The sequence below is a fragment of the Metopolophium dirhodum genome, chromosome 5 (assembly GCF_019925205.1).
Source record: "Metopolophium dirhodum isolate CAU chromosome 5, ASM1992520v1, whole genome shotgun sequence".
In the NCBI taxonomy this organism is placed as follows: Eukaryota; Metazoa; Arthropoda; class Insecta; order Hemiptera; family Aphididae; genus Metopolophium; species Metopolophium dirhodum.
In genome coordinates, this window is record NC_083564.1 from 14,272,277 (window position 1) to 14,299,144 (window position 26,868).

Sequence of the window (26,868 nt, forward strand, 5' to 3'; positions counted from 1 at the left end):
ACCGTAGTTCAGGCGTTTTCTGAAAGTCATGAATCATGATGCAAGGTACATTGCAAGGTATGCCGATGGAGTGAGTCATACGACCACTAACGATACTTTTATAGTCCAGATTCTTTCTTACCGACAGACGTAACATTATCGTCAACCGCTGTGCGCGATTCGATCGGGTGCCAGACGACACAAAAACAACATTAACAGTACATTAAAACAACAATTGTGAGGAAAAAATACACAGGCGTACAAAAATATTGTTATAAATCTATAATACAAGACCATTATATTGTAATATTATTTCAGCCGAGTTTCTCGTGAGCGCGTGCGCACAATATTATTACACGCTTGTTGTTGTTGTTATTATCATTATATTAAATCCGTCACCAAACAGACGCACACGAAGGTATGCATATATGTGTGGTGGAGAAGAGATTGTTACGTGTTATTATTTTGATTTGGCGCGCACATACATAAATGGTGTGTACAACGTACAACCACGACGGCATACATACAATACCAAAAGTGACACGCAATCCTCTGGGTAATTTTCGTAATTAATACCGTCATTTTGCGCCAACAGAATGTACTTTGGGGCAAAAAAAAAAAAATTATAAAATAAACACACCGCATCATATTGTGTATTATTATATATTAAACACATACCTACCTACCTATGTATTATTATATTGCACAGGGGGAATACGGTTCGGTCGGTCACGCGAAAAAAGAAAATACGTATATACGCGGCTCGCAATGCATGCGGTAGATGAGCACTTCTCCCATCATTTGCAGAACACGGTTATCAACTTCTATTTATTTATATATTATTTTTTTTTTAATTCTAATTCTGCAAACGCGCCACTGCAGCAGACGGTATATACGCGTGAAAAGTTTCGCCTTTCTCTCTCTGTCTCTTTTACTATCTCTCTGCATCGTCATCTCTATATATATATCCGACTATATCTATGCGTCCTCCGCAAATCCTATTATGAACGTAAAACGATATCCGTAAAGCGTACCACGGCGGTACTGGTGTGCAGCATACGCGCGTTGCAGTAAATCGAATAAGGGGAAAAAAACTTCTGTTCAACTCGCACGGGCACGCAGCCGCCGTCCATACACAGTATTATATACGTGTATACAATATTATAGGTACTATCTTCGTCGTTGTATCACATTATATACAAAACAAACCCCAAACAGAAAATACACACGCACGCTCGTATAATAAATATATATAATATACGCGCGTCTGTCGAGCAAAAAATAAAATAAAAAAATGAAATATGCTCACACGGGTACTCGCGTCCTATATGTGTATATATGCGCCACTGTATTACACTACTCGAAATGCATTCTCACATAATAATAATAATAATAAAAATATACATTTTTACCAATGGATATGTGTTGAATCGATGACGGACGAGGAGGCTGCGCCGCCTTGGCAATGTTTTTCAATTTAAGAAAGCCACGGTACACATAGTTTTATTATAATACACAAAAGCAATAATAATACACATAATATACTGCAGCAGATCGTTATACACGCAGAGATAATATCGTTGAAATCGAAACGAATTCGTTCGATTTTTTTCAAACGCACAACCAAATATCTGGTACAGTTCCGTTCTTATTGTTATTCGATTTTATCATAACTCCTGCACTATCAGACTTTCCATAATATTTATCGGTGACCAACGCGCATATAGGCATTAAAGTGATCACGAATTATACTAGATATACATCTATTAAAAAAATCCAGATGTACCTACTACGCAATCGTTGATAAATTTGCAAATCGGTAATTATCGAACGACTAATTTACTACGACACCCTACACTTATATAACTGCTGCAGTATAGGAAATTATTATTTAGACATAGCAAACCACCGACAACAACAATATGTGTAGTTGAGTATCGTGTACCGATTTTTAGAAGTGAATTTTAATATTTCCTCGTACGATATGGTTTTTAAGTATTATTTGTATTATTATCGTTTCGAGCGGGACTTGGGGAATAGTATACATTCTTGGGTTACAATAGAAATGTGTATGCATAACACGTTTTATATAAATAAAACTCAACAAGGTCTGTTGTTTCGGAAAGGAATCAAAATCCGTCTTTTGTATTTGAACGGAATTAAACACTATTCAAAACATAATAGCATCATTGCGAGGGAGGAAGTCATAACGTCAAGTTAATTGTTACGTAGCATTTTACATGGGCATAATAATAATATAATTTGGGTGGGGCAGTAGAATTATTTCAAAGGTGTATAAAGGTGAACACAAATGTTTAGGGCGATATAGTTTAAGATTACTAGTTAGTTTGATTACTTGTATAATTTATAAAGGTAGTAGGCACTTACTGACTTCTGAGAATTTAATTAACCGATTTTCCAAACGATGTGAATTTATTTGAACGGAAATAATAAAACATTGTAATAATGTTAAATAATCATTTAGAAATTTAAATAGTTTTATATTGTGTACCAAGTCCGAATTTGTCGAATAGAAACGTTAATTTTTTTTCTCATCGATATATCGAGTGTTATAACACTGTCAGCTTGGCAATAATCCAAATACATGAAAAACAAAAATATTATTATGCTTTGTTAATTTTTTGAATAAGATAATATGGGGTTGTGGGGTTTTTGAAGACGGAAACAAACATTCGATACGGTTTTATATTGTATGTATTATATACGACCATGCGGTGCCAAGTCTTAAACAAGTTTCATTTGAACGCAGCACAATTACTATATCAATGAAAATAAGCCTCTATTGTTGTTAGCATCGAATAAAAATCAGTGTCATATTTCATCCCTTTTTTATTGTTGAAAATGATAACGTTTAAATACTTGGAACGAGCCCAAAACATACACGATTATGTAATGATGGTAACATATACTAATCCACTGAGAATTTTATCAAGTGCCCGAAATCAATCAACAATTGATGCAATAAACCAAATAACGCGATGTGTAAATGTATATTATATTTAATAGCAGTTTCGGGCGAATGAATAGAAATGTAAATTTATGATTAAAATACTATATTATATACGTCATTTTGCGAAATTGTACAATTATATTAATACATATAGCTGTCATAGAAGAAAACTACGAGGTTTTGAGTTTCTGTATGTCACGGGTATTATAAGTATAACTTTTCCCAGAACTTATTCTCGCCCCATTCCGCGGTATATAAGCCACTCGGAGCTTGTTTCTATCACTTTATATTATATTAATTTGATTTTGTGATGAAAATGAACGTAATAGATTCGCACACTCACCGGATTCGAGGTGTATTCATTGGATATGTACGGTTCTGCGATCGGTGTCTTGTCCAACAGATGTCTTTGGTGTCTCAGTCTTGCGCTCCACAAGTTATTGGTCGAAACAATACCTGTAGACAAAAACAAAATCGAAATGCACATGAGTATAATAATATATAACATGTAAGTGGGCACCTACACACAATGATAATAATTCAACTGACGTAGGTTTCACGAGCGAAACACAGATCTTATATTATACGAGTGAGACATATTAGTTGTAATATATCATACGACAGTGCAACACACATTTATACACCGATGACGGTATTATAAAATATATTATTGTAACGGGAGCGTAGGGGAGTTAACGCGGAAGACATGAAAAATAAATAAAAAGCATGGAAATCCCGAGGCCGTAATACTGTTACATATTTACTATGGTGTAGAGGAACATCACCTCATATACACACCTCCATACGTAGGCTACGAGTCTGCACGCATATAAAAAATCATTTTTACCGATTTAATTACTATATACATATTACATATTATTATAATCAATAATCACCGTGATATGATAATATTATTGTTATGATTATGTACGCGTAACACGCACATTGCAGCGTATGCAGGCGTAATGCGTATAGATGATTAATCGTGGGTACAAAAGTACGTTTTCGCCACTAAACTCTCGTATAACGCCGTTATAGGATATTACATACAATTCCAGTTAGATATTATATACATATATATATAAGCATGTATGTATAAATAGTGTCCACGGGTCATGTTGTGTCCCTTTTCCGAGTATTAAACCCGGAGAGACCTCCGGGCTTGATGTATAAGCTTACAATATTATAATACGTTGAATTAAACGAAATTATACGGACGGCAGAAAACGGACGGACACTGCGTATGCGATCGTCCACGTCCCGTCCGCCGATCGCATACATAAAAATTCGAACATTCGCCATCAAACGATATGGTCTCCACCAAAATGCGTATCTTCGTATCGTTTTACTGCGTAATATTATAATATTATACAACTGTTGTCGTGCACTGTTAACTCAAATATATCAATTTTTTAGCGGGACAGATGGTCGTAGGAACGTCTGCCGACATAATATATTCTTCGAAATCAAAACGAAATTGCATCTTAATATTATAGTCTGTATTACAGGTAGCTACTAGATAGTATCTGGTATATATATATATATGTTAATAAGGGGTTCATTTTGCGCCAATATATTTGTACCATATTTTTTGGTCTCATAATACTTCCTATGTCTCTTGATTCTTGATGCGCAGAAGACAGATAAGAAAGACAATGCCATTGGGTTTATTTTCTAGATTGCAACTTGATGAGGACTCGATTTGGGGGAGACAAACGTTATCGTGCCACGTGTTGAGTTGGAACCGCGTTCTCGTATTTAATTTCCACGTAACCTGTATCCGGTTTGATAGTGATACATTCTAATATAATACGATTCACAGTTCACTATTTATATACATAAGGTATATATAACAGTAAAAAAAGTCATTAAAACATAATATACCTAGTTCCGAATAATTTTACTTCCAGAATAATCCGTTTTCAATAAGTTATTATAGGTAAATATAGATAGGCTTTTTTTCTAATTTAAAAGTTGTTAGCGTTTTAAAATTTAATTCTTACTTATATGCTACTACAGTACTATGTTAAGTTATGAGTGAGTCCCCTGCTGGGTCGAGCGTAAACTATACCGTAGTAAGGCGGATACGACACATGCGGGTACGACATCCTCTTTATATCGGACGGTTCAAACGCGCGTATTATATCGTTTACAAAGGCTGCAGCCGTTTGCAGTAAATGTCACTCTGAACGGTCATAGAAAATAAACGTCACGCCCTAGATATACAAAAAAACAACGGAAGATTCACCCTTCCTATAGTAGCGCGGAATATTGTCGCCTGAAACAAAGTTTTATGCAGCTGAATCCGATTTCGGACAGGCGGTCGCGAGTACCTCTAGTGAAATCGAAAACTGGCCGTCGCAACCTAAGTCTTCCGACATTACAGCTGAGCTTTAAGTATCTCAAATAACTCAAACGTCAAAACAAAATACGTATTTGCGTGCAATTAATAATAATATTAATAATTATTATTATCATCGTGCATCCAAGCTATGCTTTCCTCTGCTATGTCTTGGGGTCACATGCATGCAGTGTTTCAGATTTATTCATATTGTTATATTGTATTTCCCGTCACAAACTTTAACTATTCTGATCTAATAACTATATACGTGTACAATAATATTATATATAAATTACTATTCAGGCCTGGCAGTTACTGCACGCTGCACCTGACCCGTAACTGTTCTCGTTTTGATATTGAAAATCGGACATAGACATTGCTCAATTCAATTAAAATAAATTAAATACTAAACAGTAGTCATTATAATGTTACATTATCCGTTGGTACTTAAACATTTTAAAGAATCGTTATACCTAACCTAGCTACACTTATAATATCTTGGTATTCCTCGTATTATAGCGGTTCAATTTGTATTCAAACAGTCGAGTCGAAATTACTTTGAACAAAATATAATATATAAAGGGTCCTTGCTTGAACCTGAAAGAAAGGGTCGAAATCCACGTATTACAAGTCAGTTCGTTTCAAGTCTCGTCGTGACACTGCAAATACGCGATATTATAGAGCACAATACAATAAAAATAGATTGTTTGAACTCACGACTGCTACATACTTGTATGGGTGTGTATCTCGCAACGTTTGTCCCGGAAAATAACTTTTTTCCACTTTTTATTTTTCGAAATTAAAAATTGAACATAGGTCCATTTATTTATTGCAGGGTAAATGGGTTTGCCTAAAAATCGGATTTAAAAAAAAAAATGTTTACGGATGGTTATGGACATTATTACCCTGTGTTTATTACACTGCAAACACTCACTGGTATCGCAGAGGTGGGTCGAAAACGAAATAATTAAAAAAATATCCCTCGGCCTTCGGACGTCACATCTCGCGGAGCAAAGCACGAGTTGTCAACAAGCGCGTCTCTTCAACAAAATATCAGCTATATATATATATAATAAACTTCCAACCATATAATAATTAATCGTTGTTAAATTTATTATTATTATTATTATTATTACTTATACACGACGTACACCGTACACGGTACCATAATAATAACGTGTACATAACTTTACTGCGCTTTTTCGCCGAAGGCATTATATTATATTACAGTACAGTTGCCGACCGACTGTTCGCCACGGCCCGCTGTCCTCGAAGGGGTGTGTAATTAAGCGGTGGTGATTGGTGTGGGTGAGGGGAAGGGGGGGTGACGGTAAGTCCACCGCTAATAATAATTGCTTTTTGTTTCGGGCCAAACGGTTAAACTATTACCGCGTACTCCAAGCACCGGCGCGCGGGTGTAATAATAATCGAATCTTTCATATCGCACACAATATTTTTTTTATTTTATAAAACACATGTTAATTCATCGTAACACATATTATACGGCCAATATGGATAATGATATTTTATATGCGGGTAGGGTTTTATGTACTTTTATTTATTCGTCATAATATTTATAGGTGATTAGGTACCTATATAATATCAGTTATAAACATATAAATAACAACTGTTTTTACCAAAAAAATTGTTTGTACCGAAAAAATTATAAATACGAAATGTAAATGCGTCGATTACCATAATATATTACGTACATAAAATAATCTAGTATTCACAAACAAAATTATCTTTAAGTATTGTGGAAAAAGGGTCAAATAAGACAACCGGAAATGAGAAACGCATATAAACAGCACTGAAAATTATTATCTCTTGCGGAAATACATCAATATACTTTTGCAATAATTTAAACATTTAAAAATAACCCGAGTGAATGAAATTTATCAACAATTAACTTACCGTTAAATGCAAAAATAAAATTTTAATTAATCGTGAATCAAATATCCACCCAAAAAATTATCTTAATATTTTAGAAAGAAGTTTAAAAAAAATAAGCACTTGAAGTGAATAAAAGAAACCGAGTTCCGTGATTTTGACTAGGTAATAAATAATAGTCGTTACACGCCGATGCCGTGCTGGCAGGGACAAATTGGGAGCAACGCCGCTAGTGTGTATATTGACCTCACAGAAAACTCAGTTTTTACAGATATAATTGGTTAAAAATGAAAATAAAAACGATAAACAACAATTATAATTATTTTAATTATTTTTAACAATTATTAATGTATGCTGCCAGGTATTCCACTTAAGCAAAATATATATTATATTATGCATTGAAACGTCTCCCAGAAAACGACGAGAACGTTTCAATAAAACTATTACCTCACTGCGTTTCTACATTTCGAGGATCTTAAAAGTTACAAAAAATTAAATAAAATTGTATTATAAATAAGAAATCACGTCGACAGAGATTTTGTATATTTTGTTAATAATTTACCTACACGTTTGGTGGGGTAGTCGACGCACGTCCGTAATCGCGTTTTTTAAGAACTTACTTGGAAAACCGTTTTTGGCTTGCATCAATAGACAATTATTGAATAATGTATACAATAATATAATATACCTACGATTAACTATTTTTTTAAAAATTATTATTGATCTTAAGCCTGGCGGCGGCAACTATAGCCATTAGCTGTTTGTGTAAGGGGGGGGGGGGCTACGGTTGGATTGGAACACGTGTGTGTGTGTGGGCAAGGAACTAGTGATACCGGCCGGTGCTTGCAACTCAGATCACGTTTCGCAGCCACCGTGCAACACCAAGCTACATAATATTATTATTAGAGCGAATATGGATGAAGCTCGGGTAAAAACAAAAAAGGAATAAATTGATTTTGGTAAATTTTCAATTATTATACTCTTAATAACACACGAGGCAGGTAATAAAATAGTTTTACCGTGATACGGCGCGTTTAATATACCACACACTATGCATAGTATTATAATAAAATATAAGCTTAAAAAATAAATAATATTACACACTATACTTAAGCGAATACACTTTATTCGTGTCGTCCACATAGGTGTGTTCGCCATACGCATCACGACCGTCTATATGGATAGGCGTGTACACGTATTATAATAATATATCGTTTATAGAAGACTAGACACGGCGTATATAGCACACGATTTCGAAATATATATAATATAATATAGGTATGGAGATAAAACGCGCTGCACAATAATGATGTACACTTATTGGTATTCCGTCCGTGTCCGGCGCAGAATCATAATAATTGTCAAGGCGGTATATTATATATTATAATATTATTCTGCCGCGATGGCGTATATAATAACGATTGCAGGAGCGCGTGGACTTTGGTGGAAAACTGGCGTTTCCCCCGGACTATACACGACGTGGAAAATGTATACGTGTGGTGTAGGCATATATTATTTAAGTCGTCGCAGCCGCTCATGCCGACTCAGCCGGTTTCGCCACTAAACTCTTCTCGTAAAACCTATAGTTATGTAGCAGTTGGAAGTGTGAGGATCGTGTCGTCATTGATGATATTCGCCCACAGCTGCAAAATTTATAAACCCAAAAAATCGCCCACTGCTCCACACCGTAATATATTTTTATTCGTACGGATATGCGGTATGAAAATCAAACAGAATATCTGTATAGACAATCATAGACTAACTGCTTAAGTGTATTCGTACGTAATATTATACTAAGTCGTATTTAATGTACGATGAAAAGAGAGACTATCAGTGGTCCACTCACTGATAAATGATTTTTTTTTATAAACTTTATTAGTTGATTTTTGATTATCAATTGATGGTAGCTGCAACCTGCAAGACCATAGACCACGGTTATTTGTATAGTTTATTAAATGCCATCAAGTTAAAATGTATAAAAGATGACGAGATGGAATTTTCAAGTGGGCGACACAATTAGTTATATACTACTAGACTACTTGAGAGTCGAGAGCCACGCGGAAACAAAACATAAACAATTCTTTTCTTATCAATAAATATTATATTCCAGGATTAATAATTATCATTTATATCGATTCAATTACTTTTAATCGTTTTGACGGAATTCTATCCGTCAAACCATATTACTACACATACAACATCAGCTGTACACACACAAACACAGAAAAGTATTTAAGTTATTAATACATACAAAAGCTGTTATATTGACAGTGCGAGATAGAGAACAATATTCTGTAGTACCAATATTTACAAGTAGAATGTTTAAAAGTTTGACAAACGATTTGAACGTACAACGAAAAATAAAATACATAGGTAGGTATACGGACCATGTCACTGTATTATTATTATTTCTGCGGGGGGGGGGGGGCTTTGGCTTTATAATATCAAATACACGACAGGCAGATAACAAAACCAATACAACTAGGTACTGTCAGACAATCAAAATTACTAAAAATAAAAATCGGTCACAACTGCAAAACATAGAAGCCCGGTGTTGGAAGAGCATCGATTGTAATTATAAAAAAAATAAGTACACAGTCATTTTCTGTTCATATTACGTACATAAATGTAAATACATCATCAACGCGTAGATACTATGTAGACAGTGCGCTTATGTCATCTGTTTAGCTGACGTAGGTATCGCATGTCACGGAGAACCAAACAGGCAAGTTATCAAGTGGAAACACATAAATTATTATATAATATACAGAATGATTCATCGAGCATGCTCATATTTATTCCTTTAATAAAAAATGTATTAACATTTATATGTTTGGAATTTGTAAGTACGTAAGTAGTATACCTAAAGACCATATGTTCAAATACTTATGATTGTTATCAATTTAAGGATTATCGTATTATATAAAGATACAAATTTTTTTTTTGAAAATGTTGGCGCACATTTAAATCAATGTTCAAAAGATCTTTGTAAGATAATAGTATCTCTTTACTCCTTTATAATGGTTGTAGTACATAAAATAAAAAATAGATATAATATTTAATGAAGTACTTATTATACTCAGACAATTTTTATAATCTATAAAAATGAAATAAATAACTATAATATATTATATCTAATTTTCAAATCATCATACCCCACCCCCCATATAATTTAAACCTTACACTATCATTAGTACAAAGAGTTTATTAATTTAGAAGCTACTCTCGTCGAATCTTGATTACACGCCGTTAAACTGTCGACAAATCGATTTCAATATCATGATGGGTGCACATCGCGCGTAGAATTACGAATATTACACGCCAAGGGAGACAGATATAGGGAGAAATATTCGGCAAACGTTTACGATTTCGTATACACATTAAACATATTACATATTATTTTTATTCGGGGCCGGAAGTCGGGTTAGACATTTAATAGACACCGTTTTTAATAATATATTACGCATGCACGCACGATGTACATAATATTATATAATAGCGGTGCAAGTTCAGGTAAGTTGTGTAAAAAAAAAGTTATTTTTACGAAACACACCCCCCAAAAAAAAAAGGAACGACAGAATCGGAACGCGGCGCCGGATCGACCTGTAAACCGTACTCGGGTACATGGTTACTCGGGGATTCTAGTCGCAGACGTTCCTCTGACGTTCACACGGGTCTCGTATTATTTACGGTACGGCGAATCCAGGACGGGCGCGCGTTTGTTTAATGTGCGTAACAATTAGGTAAATTGGCGGAAAAACGCTACGGCCCGTCACGTTGCAGCTATATAAAGAGCGCATGTACGTATTATATGCGAACGACTCGCGTACTTACCTGTGCATTACACTCGGAATCGGATTAAACGTTAAAATATACATATATAAATAATATTTATTTTTTTTTCATATAGAGCGTGGTTTATAAAAGTGCATAAAAGCGCGCGAGAAAAAAAACCGAGCCTGAAAAGTCGGGCACTCCGTAGAATATATACCGTCTGGGTGTAGTGGCGTGGTATTCAATTCCGAAAAAAACTCGTGGCCATTCGAAAAACGATTGCGGTTAGTTACCGAAATTTCTTCATGGTTATTGGGAAAACTATAGAGGAAATCGAAAAATGACATCCTAAAAGTACTAGCCGATCACGATTTCCGATGTTTAAACACGCCGAGTGTTTCTACTCTGTAAAGCAATCCTTCCACCCGAAATAAGTGTAGGGTTAAAAAACAAGAAATACCACCAAAGTAAAATCAATACGCTGCAATTCTAGCTAAATAAATCTATAAAACACCATACATCATCGACAAGTTTAATATTTAATAGTTATGCGTCGTCGGAGACTTACAATATAGTATTATATTGTTGCTTGCAGTACCTACTGCAGGCTACTACCTATTCGCATACAATTTGCAACTAATGATGACGAAATATTTCCGTATTTTATTTTTATTTGCCCTTGTCGCCACAGCGTATGTCGTAAATCTTCTCGGCGTTTACGCCCGGCGAATTGAATTGCTTAAACTATATTCTTTATGCCGCCACGCCGCGGTCCGCGGAAAAGTTTATAAAAGTTTAAAGTCATTAAAAAAAGAAAAGAATATAGTACCTACCCGGTATGTATGGCGAAGGTAGCAGTATATAATAATTATCGGCGTATCGCTGAAGGTCCGATGAAAAATTCAACGAGTTCGGCCGAAATGGCGAAAAAAGTGAGAAAGGAAAAAAAAATACTAAGCACATCCGCACCAGGATCCGTGCAATGGTGGTGGGACGAGGAAGAGGGCAATGAGATGGCGAAAACAATAGGTGAACCGGACAAATGATGTAAAGACGATATCTCATATATATATATATATAATATACATTGTACAGCTAAATATAAATATAATATTATTATCAGAAAAGTACCAGCAATGCGTATTATGTTACGCTCAGTATTTATATATATAATATAATGTTACAATATCGGTTTACGCACGACGTTCGGTCTACACAACAACGTCACGTAAATTGGCGTACATCGATTATGACGGAAGTACTGGTAATTAATCTAACTTTTGAACTCGGTCCAGACCAAGAAACATTTGTCGACAAATATTTACGATACCGCTTATGACGGGAAATCGGAAACATTGTCATCGGCAATTCGGCTGGACGGGTCGTCTTTAGGTTGCAACGCAAAGTTGTCGAGCACCGCGATCGTGTCGGCCGACGGCTTGATCCGATTGTCGGGGTCGGCGTACGCGTTGGATGGCAACAGCGCCTTCTCGAGGCCAACGAGCACGCCCAGGTCCTCGATGAGCGCCTTTCGGCCCGCATTGTATCGGGTCAACAACGCCTTGTAGCGCTTAAACAGGGTCCTCTTTTTCTTAGGTTTGTCGCAAAGTAGGTACATGCGCCACGCCGGATACAGGTCCAGGAAATCGTCGTAACTCCGATCGTACACGTCGGCAGCGGTCCTCTGCACCTCGTCCATGGCCATCAGCGCCCGGTTGAGCTTCTCGGTCTGTGCGGTCGCCTCGGCGGCGTCCACGTTGTCCGCCGCCTTCGCACTACCCAGCGACTCATTCGCCACCAACATCTCCGCAACGTCCTTGGTCATGCCCTTGTCGTGCTCCATCATTTCCAAAACGGATTTCTCGAACACCCCCGCGGGACCGACTTCGTCCGGTTGTTCGATACCCGTCACCGTCACAGTCACAGCCACCGCCACCTACAACAGCGACGATCGCACCACCACCGACGACGAGGTTCGTTTTTTTAATGTCTTTTATTTTCAGCGCCAATATGTCTATACAAACTTAGTGTAATATACGGAGACGACCTACCAAACGGTTGTATTTTATTATTATTATTATTTAATGGGTTAGCTGTTACGGTACACGTAGGTTAACTTCTTTTATCGACTTCATATTGTATGAACGATAACTAAATAGTTCGCTAATTGTATACTTCAGCGGGAGAAATTTCCTCCATCGTTACAATTCGTTAAGGTGTGATTATTTTCTTACATGAAATAAAATTAATAATAATAGAAAAATTGAAGGAATGTAATCATTTCTGCATACACCACTATAAATAAAATGTGCTAAATAAGAGTTATATTAATATAGTACACTACAAGTAGATTCAGATGATTATTATTGTGGAAATTTCCTGAAAAAAAAATTCCGCAACAGCTAGTCTGTAGAATAATAATTTCCATAAGATATACGTTATGTATATTTTTTATACCTACGTAGGTACTATAACAATGTTTACATTAATTACAGTTTATAATCATAAATTCGTAAAAATAATTCATGTGGTAAGGGAAAGAGTCCTGCAATTTAAGTCTCGAAAAGTTTATTATACGACAATAAAAGAGCCATAAAAAAGAGAGAAGGCGGAGAGTCGCATACAGCATAATACATAATATATTCCAATAATCAAAGACAAAAAAATAAAAAAAAAATGCAAAAACATTGTAAGTTTATTTATTCACTGGAAAAACATAAGGCTGTAGGTAAAATGAAGCAATGAAAACTTTTATTAAAAAAAAAAAAAAGGAAAAACAGGAAGGGACAAGAAATTATTTGTAATGATGAGAATATTAATGAATGCATAACATAAATATAATGCATTTGTTTATCATCAATATTGATATTTTATGACATGTTTGCAAACAAGTTACGGCAGGATTATCATATTGATAATCCTGAAGGACCTGCCTTTCTCCCTCTCTTTCTCCTTAGGCGTGAAGTATATTATAGACTCAGAGCAGCAAAATATGGCAATATTGATTTTATATTTCTGAAAATACTTTAAAATGTTTTCTTGAGCTTTATGATAATACGTCCTAGTCTACACGTAGGTAACTACTATTTTTATTTATAAAACGAAAAAAAAAAATGAAATGAAATTTTTAAATTCCCATTAAATCTACTAACATATAAGTACTTTAGTCCCTCTCTTATTACGCATAGGGGCATATTATCCAAAAGAAAATTATAATTTAAACACGTATAATGGCTATACCAAAAACGTACTTAACACATATTAGTCGATTAATTAAATGAAAAACACCACATGAAACTAGAAATAATAAAAGGTGCTTAATGCCTTGATGTGATATGATATATTATTCACAATTAAACAATTATTATGATATTCAGAGAAGAAAAAGAAGTAGATACTCATAATTCTATATAAATATGCTAGTTGACATTTTATGGTAATAAATGATAATTATAAAACTAAAGAAAAGACATAATCACATTTTTAAAATAAAACATTTTAAATCTAATGTATCATAATTCATAACTATGGCATTTACTAGAAATAAGTCATACTTAAAGGAACTTCACTGACCCCCTCTCTCAAAAAAACAAAAAAAACCTTACAGTTTAGTAGGTACTTACGAACAACATTTTGTAATGTGTAATTGGGTTTGTTTGAATTGATTAGTGTGTTAATTATATAAAATAATGAGAATTATTATGTCAAAAGAAAAAAAAACAAGTTCGAAGACTTCAATCAGGGAGGGGGAAAATTAAAAGAAACCCACAATTGATCAAGTCATATAAGGAAGTTTTTCCTAAAGTTTAACCTTTGACATATTAAAAATTTAATATAACTAGGGTAAAAACATTAATCTGACAGCAAAAGTAATTTAAGAAAAACTTAATATATTATATAACCAATAAAATATCTCTATAAATTGATATGGGCTGATTATTATTAAAATGTTATTAATGCATGGATTTAATTAGATAAATATATTTTAGTTATATCTACCAAAACAATGTTGATGTCAGCCTATTTGAAAACATAATATTTGGGGCAGGTCCTATCGTGAGATTATTTTAGACATATTATAAAAATAAAAATTGAGCTCAGAAAACATCCGTTGTATTTAATCGTAGCTAGTATTGATAATATTATTTGTCCGTTTTATTTTCAAATATATTATTATAATATAATAATAATTATCATCATCAACAATCGATTTCGTATAAGCTTACCGCAAAAACGGCGTAAATCGTGTACGCTGACATTCCTTGATAATTGTTTTCGTTTTAGGACCGCGTTCGTCAGTGCAATGACGTTGACCGATCATATTACACACATCGTTCAGCGTTTTGATGAGTTATTATCCGAATAAATAACACATGTACAAACGTTTAGATTGTAAATATAGTGGGAATTGCATATTATATATAGGTAGTATTTTTTTGATGGCGATTGACAACTGTTCAAATTGTTAAATGATTGTATACGCAGTATACAACAACTATAATACCTAGTTGTTTAGATTATTATTCATCAGTTGTTTCTATAGAACGTGTGTATTATTGAAAATAAGAAAACCGTTAATTGCACTGTATACACGACACATTTATGATTTGTATTCATGTAAAGTTGTTGTTGTCAAACTTTTAACATTTGTCATACGTGTACCAGCAGCAGGCAGCCGTTCATCGAGGTAATTTAAAATACATAAAGTTCATCAGAGTTGTAATTCACATTATATAATATTATTTACATATTATATACAGATAATATACATATTATACAAAGCAATCTCTACAAGCTGAAAACTCCAATCATATTTCGTATCTCACATTTACACAAAAAGTAATTTTGACCTCTTAATCAACATTTCGCACTTAATACCATCGGCGTAATTTATTTGTATATTTTACGCAAACTCGTGATAACATCGAATTTATCCAAATCATTAAAACGACGAGAAAATAATTACAATCAAAGATTGTGTGCAATCACGTGTATTTTTTTGTTATGATTTTGTTTTAATTATTTATCGCTAACCGCGTACGTGGGTTTGTGGCGATACCCACGTACCAAATATTCAAGTATATTAAAGTCCTAAACTTTTATGAGTTTTTATGTACTTTCTATGAGAATATGAAATTAATTATCATGTTTAGTATAATGTTTTGTATACGAAAACCAACTATACAAAACAAAATACGATATTTCTTTTATCACTTAACAATTTAATTGATGTTTTCTTATATATAAATTACGAAAAAATAACTAAAATAAAATCGAGTAACAAAATATATAAATTGTACTTCGAGATCATGAAGATGATTTAGATTTTTCGGGACATCATATTATTATTGGAAACGAATTTTATACAAGAAACATGTTCTAGAATCTAGAAGAATATATATATATATATATACTCGTATGTTAATACACCAATTAACGAGACGTCAACTCAAACACGTTCGGTAAATAATTAATATTCAAATTAATCAGCACGTCAACGTGTGCACAACATAATAAGTACACAGACGTATAATACGTACAAAGCGCATATTATGTTGAAAATTAAAATTTAAAACTATTACATTGGTCGTAGGTAAAATGTTTTAACGAAATCAACTATAACGGTTAATGAATTCAGAATTGATAAGTTGGCGGTAAGTATATATATTATAGTATCTATGTCCTATATATACCTTATTATAGTAGTTACACTTAGGGTCGTTATCAAATAATATCATAATATTTTTGTATTGTTTCTCACTGCTAGGATTTTCAGCTTTATACTCGACGAGTATAATTCCTGTGCAGCTTTTGTTATTAATAATACCAACACTGCGGTGTCTCAAAATAATATTATGACTGTTTAAATTACATTATACGCACTGTATGATGTTAAAATCGTTTAAAATTATTGAAGCACGCGCACATATGTTACAATATGGTACGTGCACCATGTTATTTGGAATAAACTTATTGTACTATTTACCTACTATAAAGTCGTTAGTGCGTGTGTACACCCGTCGAAAAAATCCTGCCTTCCTCCTGACGTAATAGAAAAACAACAGGGAGATACGATAAAGGAGTAAACATCGTATCTTTACCTAAACCAATATGATATAAAATAAATATATTATATTGTATATATTATACTAGCAATATAAAAATGTATATTTTCGTGGATATTCATTCGAAACGACGTTACCAAGACGACATACACTTCGTGATGTTATACGATTAGTAACATAATATATAGGTAGCATCGTTTTAAAAATATATCAATCGAAGCATATGGGCATACTATTATTTTAATGCTAAAGTTTAAATTCAAACCAAGAAATTTTAAATTCTTACGTGCACATTTCCTATATTTGGTAAGTTATTATGGTTATAGTACGTCATATGGATTGCAAGATAATATTTTTAGAAAACCTTGTGCAAATGTTTAGTTGATTTTTAAATGGGTTGTACTCGGACGTTATTTAGCCTACGATATTTGATTGTTGTACATTTTGAGTTACAAAACTATACATTTCATCCACAAAAAAATAATATTATACTAAAAACATAATTGTCTTAATACCTGCAATTAACATGCATAGGCAACACATTTTAATAATTTTTATCTATACAGCTGCTGCTGATATTTTTTTTAATAATTTAATAAAGTTTTTATGAACGGTTTATTATTTGCGTTTTGGATTAAATGCCAATAAATAACAATTTTATGAGAAAGATAACAAATGGGAAAAATCAAATTAAAAGTTTTTGTAGTTTTAAAAATTATATAGGTATGTAAATGTAATCTAAATAAGGATTTATAACTCGTTGATTTGCAGATAAATAAAATAGTGTTTATTTATGAAAATGTGAATTATCTACAGAAAGTAATTTATTTATCATACAAATATATAATATATGAATGTCTGGAAATGACTTGCTTAATGATTAATGGCTAATTTACTAATTTATAAAATCTATTCAGTTTCAGAATTCCTAAAATTTTGTAGAAATCGTGATGTTGTATTATATTCAATGACATTATATATAATATTATGCATATATACCTACGGCTTTTAAGACAGTTTTCCGTCACAGCTTGGATCGAGTTGTAAAGTTATTACAGAACGATGGTTTTTAATTAAGAAAGCACAAACACAGATTGTAGAGAGACACTGTCCAACTTCATTCTTTTTTTGAAATTATTCATCGAGATAACGAGGAATGAAACTATTTCCACAAAATTCCAAACTCGTCTCGTGTTTATAACGCGATATGCTTTCCTTCTCTCTGGGGAATCATTACATTTAGGTTTATCTGACGGAGGGGTCACAGATTTTTTTCGGATATTTAAATTTGTGGAGATCATTTGTACACACGTTTCGGGACAAAACGAGAACGCACGATAATATTTTGACTTTTTCATTGACTATAATGATACACGTCAAAAAGAGTAAAAAATAAATATTTATTTATATTTTATATTTTTTTTTTTACAGTAGTTTCTAACAATATATAGGTACTTCTTATTATAACTACATCTTTAGGTATTTTAATACAACAGTTAACTATTAGAACCTACAACCATAACAACTATACTAGACATATAGAGTACAGGACAAATTCCGACTGAGTGAGGTATACATGGTTACAGAAAATAGATTGTAGCTTTTATTGATCAATTTAAAATGTTAAAAAATAAAATAATTATTTAAAAATATAAATGTATAAGTGGTTATAAAAAAAATATTTTTAATTTAATGTAAAATATGAACTCGAGTGAAACACAAAGGTTTTTACTTCATGCAGGTAATCAAAATTATTCATGGGTGTTTTTTTTTTTTAATATTGTTTTTTTATTTAAATAATATAAGTTATAAAAATTAAATTAAAAAACGAAAGCATATTATGGAATATCAACCGGTACACCATATTATACAAAAGCAGATAAAATAAAATCATTTAAAAAAATAATTATAACAGCCTATTTATTGTATTTATTTAAAATGGTTTTTGAATCATAAATTAAATCTTTTAATAATTCTATTACACATATTTACCAATTTGCTAAAGTCTATGGACTACGGGGATACAATATATATAGATATGTGTATTATTTATCTTAGGGCTAATTTCTAAATTAATTTTTGGTGTGTAGGCCTATACCCACCATGATATCAATGCCAAAATTGCACTTAGTATATTATAATATCCACCAATTTTACCTCTCAAAATCAAATTAACGTAGTTAGATGCATTTGTGTAGAATAACAAAACAATATGCGATCAAAAAACTAAAACTAAAAAATGAATTTATAAAGTATTATGCATTTATATCCTATAAAAGAATAACGACCATTGATTCTAAAATGCATAGAAAAAACACAATATGTTGTTCAGTGTTTAATATAATAAAATTATATATCTATAGAGGCACCTATAATACTTTAATATTCTTATTTTTGAAATTTGCTCGAAAACATTTTTCATTAGGGGGGGGGGGGGGCATTCAAAATTATAAAAAAAATATTTAAGGTATTTCTTTTGTGAAAAGTGGATTCCTCTCCGTAGCCCGAACGTTAACAAAAATATACAGGGCAGGCAGATGGTCTTATATAATATGTTATAATAGGTACCTAGCGATCATATCATATATATATTTGTGTGACAAAAGCCGAAAACCATTCAGACATATATTCTTTCTTTATTCCACGTCTGGCTATAACATTTTTTTCTTGCCATTCTAACACATATAGGTATATTAACGTAACTCATCATTCGTTCTTCATATCTGTCTCCCCTCCACCAACTATACACTATGCTGGGAAAACGCAGAAGTAACAGTGCACTTTTAGTCGTAATATCTCACCAGTCATCACACCCAAAGGGTTAATAATAATATTTGTATGCGTTGTAAGCAGATATTGGAATGTAACCACCCCTTAAAAAAAAAAACTAAATAAATACTTATAAATGTGCGTATATTATATTTTATAAACACCAAAATGGAAAATAATGTTTAGTCTTTATATACGCATATGCATAATATTACTACGTCAGAAGTTACATAATAATCAAATAAAGTTTTTTTTTGTTTTATTAAATAGTGAACACACATCATACACCTTCCTACCAAATTTTGACAATTATTACTACTTATAAGATACTACTACTACTACTACTTATAACATTGGTTTATATATTATATAATATATGGCACATAAAGAATTTAAAATGGTGGTTTGATGTATATTATTTATTTATCATTGTCTATTACCAATGAAGTTTATTTTCCATGCGTTAATAAAGTTACGAAAGTCTGCAAAAACACATCTGACGTGTTGTACGTTTAATGTTTATCGTTAATACAATTTATAAAGTATGTGTCATTGTAATATACATATCATATTATATTCAATATTATTATAGAATCACATAAATTCCGTTCGAATTCACTTTATATTATACTGCAGCTCGCGTGATGTAACTACTTATACAGGTATTGTATGTATACCTAATAATAATATTATAATATAATATGCTTACCACGAAAACTGTACGGTTGATAAGAGTGGTGGTCGATAAATAATGATATATTTTATATTTGTGGGGCTATGTCCGCCGGATTGTATTACTGCGACGACGGTACTAATTTTACTATATATATAATAATAATATAATTGTCTGACGTGCGACACCACATCGGGCCAGAACACGCGCGGCTGTAAACAGATATCCGGGAAATAGGCGTGGACGAACAGTAAATATTATTTATCCGGCCGTCAGTCTGTAGTAGTAGTACTCAATGGCAAAGTTCAGACTGTACTACTACACGAGACATACACATTAAATAATATTATACACGCTATACAATACGATATTATTATAAATAGGTGGAATAGCTGATGATGCATAAAAGAAAACCGTAAAAACAGCTGACACGGAACAGTGTCGTTTCGTTTGTTTTCAGCGTACGCGCCCAGACCAGTCCCGGAAAACTCCATACGGTCCATAAAACACTGGTTGTCACTATGATGTGGTAACATTTTCATTCGATATTCGTACGAAATCTCGAGCCGAACGCGCCTTAGTCAGAATAGATATTAAATCTTACGACTTTTTAATTTTGCTAATATTTTTCTGAGAACTTTTTTCTGGGTAATTTTCTTGCTGAAGTGTCATTTACGTATAAAATTTCTTTAATTTATGTTTCACTATAGGTACCTACGTATATCTTATCCTGGTTTTAAATCTCACGCGAGAACACAATATAATATATTGTGTTCTCGCGTAAGAGTAACGCTAATATTTATTATATTATAATAAATATTAGCGTTACTCTGTAGTGAACGATTGAGTTATAAATAGGACCAATATAGATGCTGTTGAACAAAAACGCAGGTAAGGTCGTCGAACAACTTGGCGGTATATAAAAACGTTCTAACCGATAAAAATTAAAACCCAAGTAAAAGAGAAGCGTAAAATAAAAATGCAAAAAGACTAAAATGTAAAAAATTACTGATATCTATAGCGGGCGGTCGATCCTCCGAACGTGCGTATAGGTGGGATGGTAATATAATAATAATCGCTCATACCTAGGCAAGGTCATTTCGGAACACTGTACACGACCATGTATGTGTATTAAAGTATATATGATGTGTGTACCCAAAAGCCCGCCGGTCTCGATAAAAACGTCCGATACGCCAAATTGAAACGCTCCGGAATTTTCCCCGGAACTCATCGATATTCACGGCACACAGTTTTTTTTTCCTGAACGACAAACGTGACCGGCTTGTCCGCAATAAAGGCGCCGTGACGGGGGGGGGGGGGGTGTGAGCGTATTCTCGGAGGGGTTGCAGGTGGTGGGAAGAAAACTGTACAAACAACGTGTACGAAAATTCTATTATTACCGTGTGGCCAAACACATCTCGTCGCGACCCTCTCCGTTTCGGGTAGATATGATAATATATTATATAGGCACCGGCTAGTGTATAACTCTGTATAATACATATTATATTATATATCCAGGTAAACTTAATTACACCGAGGATATTACGAGTATATCAACTAACCTATCAGTGACAAAACATTAAACAATTTGCGAGGGTTTTGTCAGGTCATATTATTATGTTACATCATGCGATATTCGAGTAGTGAAAACATAATAATAATACGAATAAAACAAACACACGCGTGCGTCATATTATTGTATATAATACTATAATGTATAATATTATAACACTATGAATATTATTATAAGAGTAGTCGAGAAATACAATTCATTTCTTGACAAATCAAATTTTCCATTGGACACAGTGCGGCAAACCTTCAGGCGAGATTTAATCGTTGGAATTTAATTATGTATTTTCTAGTCAGTATTCGTTATAATCTTGTACGAGAGTATGCAACGTTCTCGGTAAAATTATTAAGACAATTAATGAAATATTCAAACTAACATTTAACACGCACGTTGTAAACAATTTTAATATTGTTCAATATGGATGTAATGAAATCAACGAGTGAAATATTTTTGGGCGGAAAATAACCAATCAAGACATTTCATTACAATCTAATAGGGTATGTATATAACTGTAGTAATCGAAGAAACATGGCAAAGGGAATAAAAGTTGGCTGACCGCCATTAAATAGTGGTTTTATACGGTTATAAGAAAACGCTAAGGGATGTTACAACAACCGAAGGAATTCGATTTTGTTTGGAAGTTAATGTACGATTTCGCAATAGATATGGAAGAATTATTGTCAAAAAAAAAATATAAATACAGAGCAAGATTGAATTTATGAGAAAATATCATCAACTAATTAATCATTAATACAAACCGTTCGTATGTAACCATAATTTATGACACAAAAATAACAATACATTTTAAATAATACCGGGAAAACGTTAATATTATATTAAATTATTCTTTACATTCGACAGACAACCAAACGAACTTTAAACCTATTAACAAAATATATTATCACTAACTGTTCCAAGACGAGACCTAACTATCCAACGCCTATATAAGTCTAGAGAATAAAAATAATTAAATAAATAATAGTAATTATAATAAGAATACCTAATATTAATGAATAAGTTTATTCGTTCTTATTTAGGTCGTGAACTCATGACTCAATAAAGTATACCTAATTGAAATGTACAATAATTTAATGTTTTTTATCACACGCACAAAATTGAGAAATCAATCAAATATAATATTTCTAAATAGTTCTAAATGTTTTCCTTAGGAATTTGTTAGGACTTCAAACACACACATTTAATTATATTTTGTTTAATTTATACAATAAATTTAAATCGTTCTACAACAAAATATTTCTTTTTTAAGTTAAGTTTACCTTATTGCTCCTGGGGTGTGAACCTAACCCTTAACGCAACGATGATATGTAAAATAATAAGAAAAAAAATACCATTATCACTAATAATTGTACAGAAAACGAATATCATATTAGAGGATCGTCCTTGTTTCCGCCCTGTATAGAATACATATATTTAGTCTACCTAACCTATTGTTTGCCGGGGTATGGACATTCGTGTATTTTCTCATTAGTACAGAGGTACACCATGGTGTTATTATAATAATATATATAATATATATGTAACGATTTCACGGTAGGTACAGGCACAATGATAACATTGCAACTGCAGGCTGCAAGCAAAGCACTCGAATGATGCGCGTTGAACCGAATCTCGGACGGGCCTCGAGAATCGTTGTATACAAAATGTGGAGATAGAACCCGCGATCGAAGACGACGATAATGTGTACCTATACTCGCATGTGTACGAGGGGAGACGACAAGAAGAAATACACTGTGAAGTTAATACAATATACTATAGTTCATAATAATATGTATTGTACATAATATACCATGTGTTTGTATGTCGTCTGTACGATAATAGATATATTATTTTGTTATCCTACTATAATAATAATGCGTACCAATATAATACAATATGGTCGACGGCCGATCGCGTGGAATAATAATAAAAAAAAAGATCACATCGGGCCGTGTCGAATGGACGCTGCGTGTAGTATATTTGCGCCGAGTGGAATAAACGAGCGGTTTAATTGTATATGAAATAATAATATGATATGCGAAATATTTCGATTTATATTTCCAGCACAAACAGTCATCCGAATAACAATTTCAACCAGGACGGATTGATGATGTGCGTGTCAAACGCAACAGCGATACACGCGCGTGTCGTCCTCGCCGAACGTCTTTTTGTTTTTCCGACTAAAAATCTGAATTAACTCGTTCTAAACGCTCATAATGCTTACAATGTGCAACGTACCTCCTGGCGCATTCACTGTGAATTATTACAATATTAGTAGCAAGTTAAAAAATCACGCGATTTTTTTCTTCTTCTTTTTGCTTTTTTCACCGTCAACTAAATTTATGAGTTATGACATATTATCTGAAAATAATATGATACACGCACGTTGTGTGGGTGATGGGTAGACAGCGTGTATAAATTTACTCACCGGTGTGTATATATAATACATATACCTGTGGAGGTAGGCAAAAATGTCTATGAATGTGTACACAAGGTGATTCTCAATAACATGTCAAGCTTATTATGATGGCCAATTGAACGCCCTCAACACGCACGCGCGGGCCGTTGTAGAACAATATCCAATTACCCAAAGTTAAATAACATAAATATTTATATTCGCGAATGGTTCCCGTACGATCGCCGAAGAGTTATGATGAGTTACGCGAAACACGAAATATAGGCTTATGTACACCCGCTGCATCGCTTGATGGTTTACTCACCACCTTATACTATATATATAATATAATATATTTTATGTATATATGGTATGTATGTATATGTATTTATAGACCACATGCATGTAACAATATTTTATCAGCTTGGGACCTAAAATAATTTTTTTTATGAAATAATATTACAGAAAGAATGTAAAACAGAATCCCTCGTATGATAGACATACTTTATAATATAACTATAGAGCACTGTTATAATACAATATTCGTTACAATATTCAGTACAATATTCAATTAAAACTTAGATATTTAATCAATTCGTTAGTTTTTTTTATGTCGAAATGAATACATTTAAATTCCATAAAGATTCGTTTGGTGTGTATTATATTATGTAATAGAAAATAGTTCATTTCACTTCATAATACGTTTGAAAATAAAAATAAAGAATTTTTTGTTTTTATGATTATTGATTACGTAACGTATACGATTATACGTATTATATTACCTAAGCAAGTAATTTATAATTATAATATTATTAAATAAGTGAAACTTGAATTTGAACTCGTAAGAGTTTGAAAATTAAAATGACATATTTAAAAAGTATTGATACATTTAAACCAAGATAAATAATATATCAGTATACAAATACAATAGCGAATGACTAAGTCAAAAAAGTATTCTTAAAACAACAAACTAGTAAACAAGTAGTCTCTTTGTGTAGTGGAAATGTATTTCTTTTGGCAGGCATAATGAATTTGTGGCATTGTGTTTAATAAGGATAAGAAAGATTTAAACAGAGCAATAAAATACCGAAATGTACGACTTCGTATCTAGTTGTTTTAGTTAGTATATATATTAAAAAAAAAATACGTATTTGTTTTGATACAGATAAGAATTCTACTTAATAATGCTTTATAAGCTAAGAGTTAACATGACGTATCAGGCAATGGTTTGTAAATATCAAGTATAAAATAAATGACATATAATTGTTTTAATTTTAAAATTTTAAAATTTACTAGTCGAGTTTTGAAGTATTTTTTAATGAATAACCCCGATTGGTACAATTATTACAAGTACATGAGTAATCCGAACTAAAAACTACATATTTTATGAAAAAAATCATAATTTTATTTTATTAAGCTACATATTATGGGTAGTTTTATGAACACTATATATATGAAGGAATCTTTGTCGTATTGAGATAATTAGCACTCGTTTTAAATATATATTATATACTAGGCTAACAAATATAAAGGTAATTTATTTTAAAGACGATATTGTATATTACATCCTTGTACATGGCTGTATATATTGTATAAGTATACTGGTATCCTGAGTGGTTAAGTACTAAAATATTGAGAGTAAAAACCTTTCTACGGTACTCGAAAGTTTTTGCGTCCATTAATGAATTTAAAAAAAAACCGTTTAAAACTACTCTGAAACATTCTAATGAGGGAACAAATTTTGTATAACAACATTAATTTGAGTATTTATAGTATTTTAAAAATACCTTAACTATAACAAGTAGTCAAGTGGCCACAGTATAAAAATGGAATAAGTAAATACAGTATTCGGTAAATTTATGTAAAATGACTCTAAATTATCGATACAGCAAGGTTACTTATATCTATTATTTTCTCTTTAAATATCCCAGACACTGTCTAAATGGTTGTTACTTGTTAGTATCATACATAATATACGCGTCCGACAATAAAATTCGACAAAAAATTTAATATTTTTCTATACATACTAACATTTTTACCATTATTGCTTTGCCTATGCCTTACACATAAATACTATGCGCATCCTCTAAATACCTCTTTTTTTTCCTTAAACCAGATTTGTTAATTCTTACAATATTAGTAATAATTGTGATTATAATGTCTAGCGGATCTGGTTGTAATATTTTACATAATACATTTTTGGAAATAACAATGAAGGGTTTTTTGACTCGAGATGGGGCAAAGAAACACTGATTGAATAACACATACATATACGCCACAGTCGTGTTCTGGTGAATTTCCGAACTCCACACTCTGTACAATGGACTCCGTGATGACATTTGGCCGAGTATTAGCATAATGTATACACAGAGTATGTGGATGACATCACTGAGCACACATTCGAGTCGATCGCCATGTACACAAATACATAGGTAGGTAGGATT

At 32.6% G+C, this 26,868-nt stretch overlaps 2 protein-coding genes across 3 annotated transcripts in view; both read right to left on the bottom strand.

Annotated features, from left to right (window-relative positions):
• The window catches only part of LOC132944212 (DE-cadherin), a 91,607-nt gene that overhangs the window by 17,664 nt on the left and 47,075 nt on the right, over positions 1–26,868 (bottom strand). For both annotated transcript variants that reach the window (XM_061013445.1, XM_061013444.1), the window contains exon 2: positions 3,294–3,406. In XM_061013445.1, the coding sequence (XP_060869428.1) occupies positions 3,294–3,406 (113 nt within the window). The remainder of the gene's footprint in view (positions 1–3,293; positions 3,407–26,868) is intronic.
• LOC132945500 (uncharacterized) lies at positions 12,015–15,339 on the bottom strand. The gene is made up of 2 exons (XM_061015272.1): positions 15,182–15,339; positions 12,015–12,891 (listed from the first exon to the last, which is right to left on the bottom strand). The coding sequence occupies exons 1-2, from the start codon at positions 15,212–15,214 to the stop codon at positions 12,289–12,291; spliced, it is 636 nt and encodes a 211-aa protein (XP_060871255.1). The 5' UTR covers positions 15,215–15,339; the 3' UTR covers positions 12,015–12,288.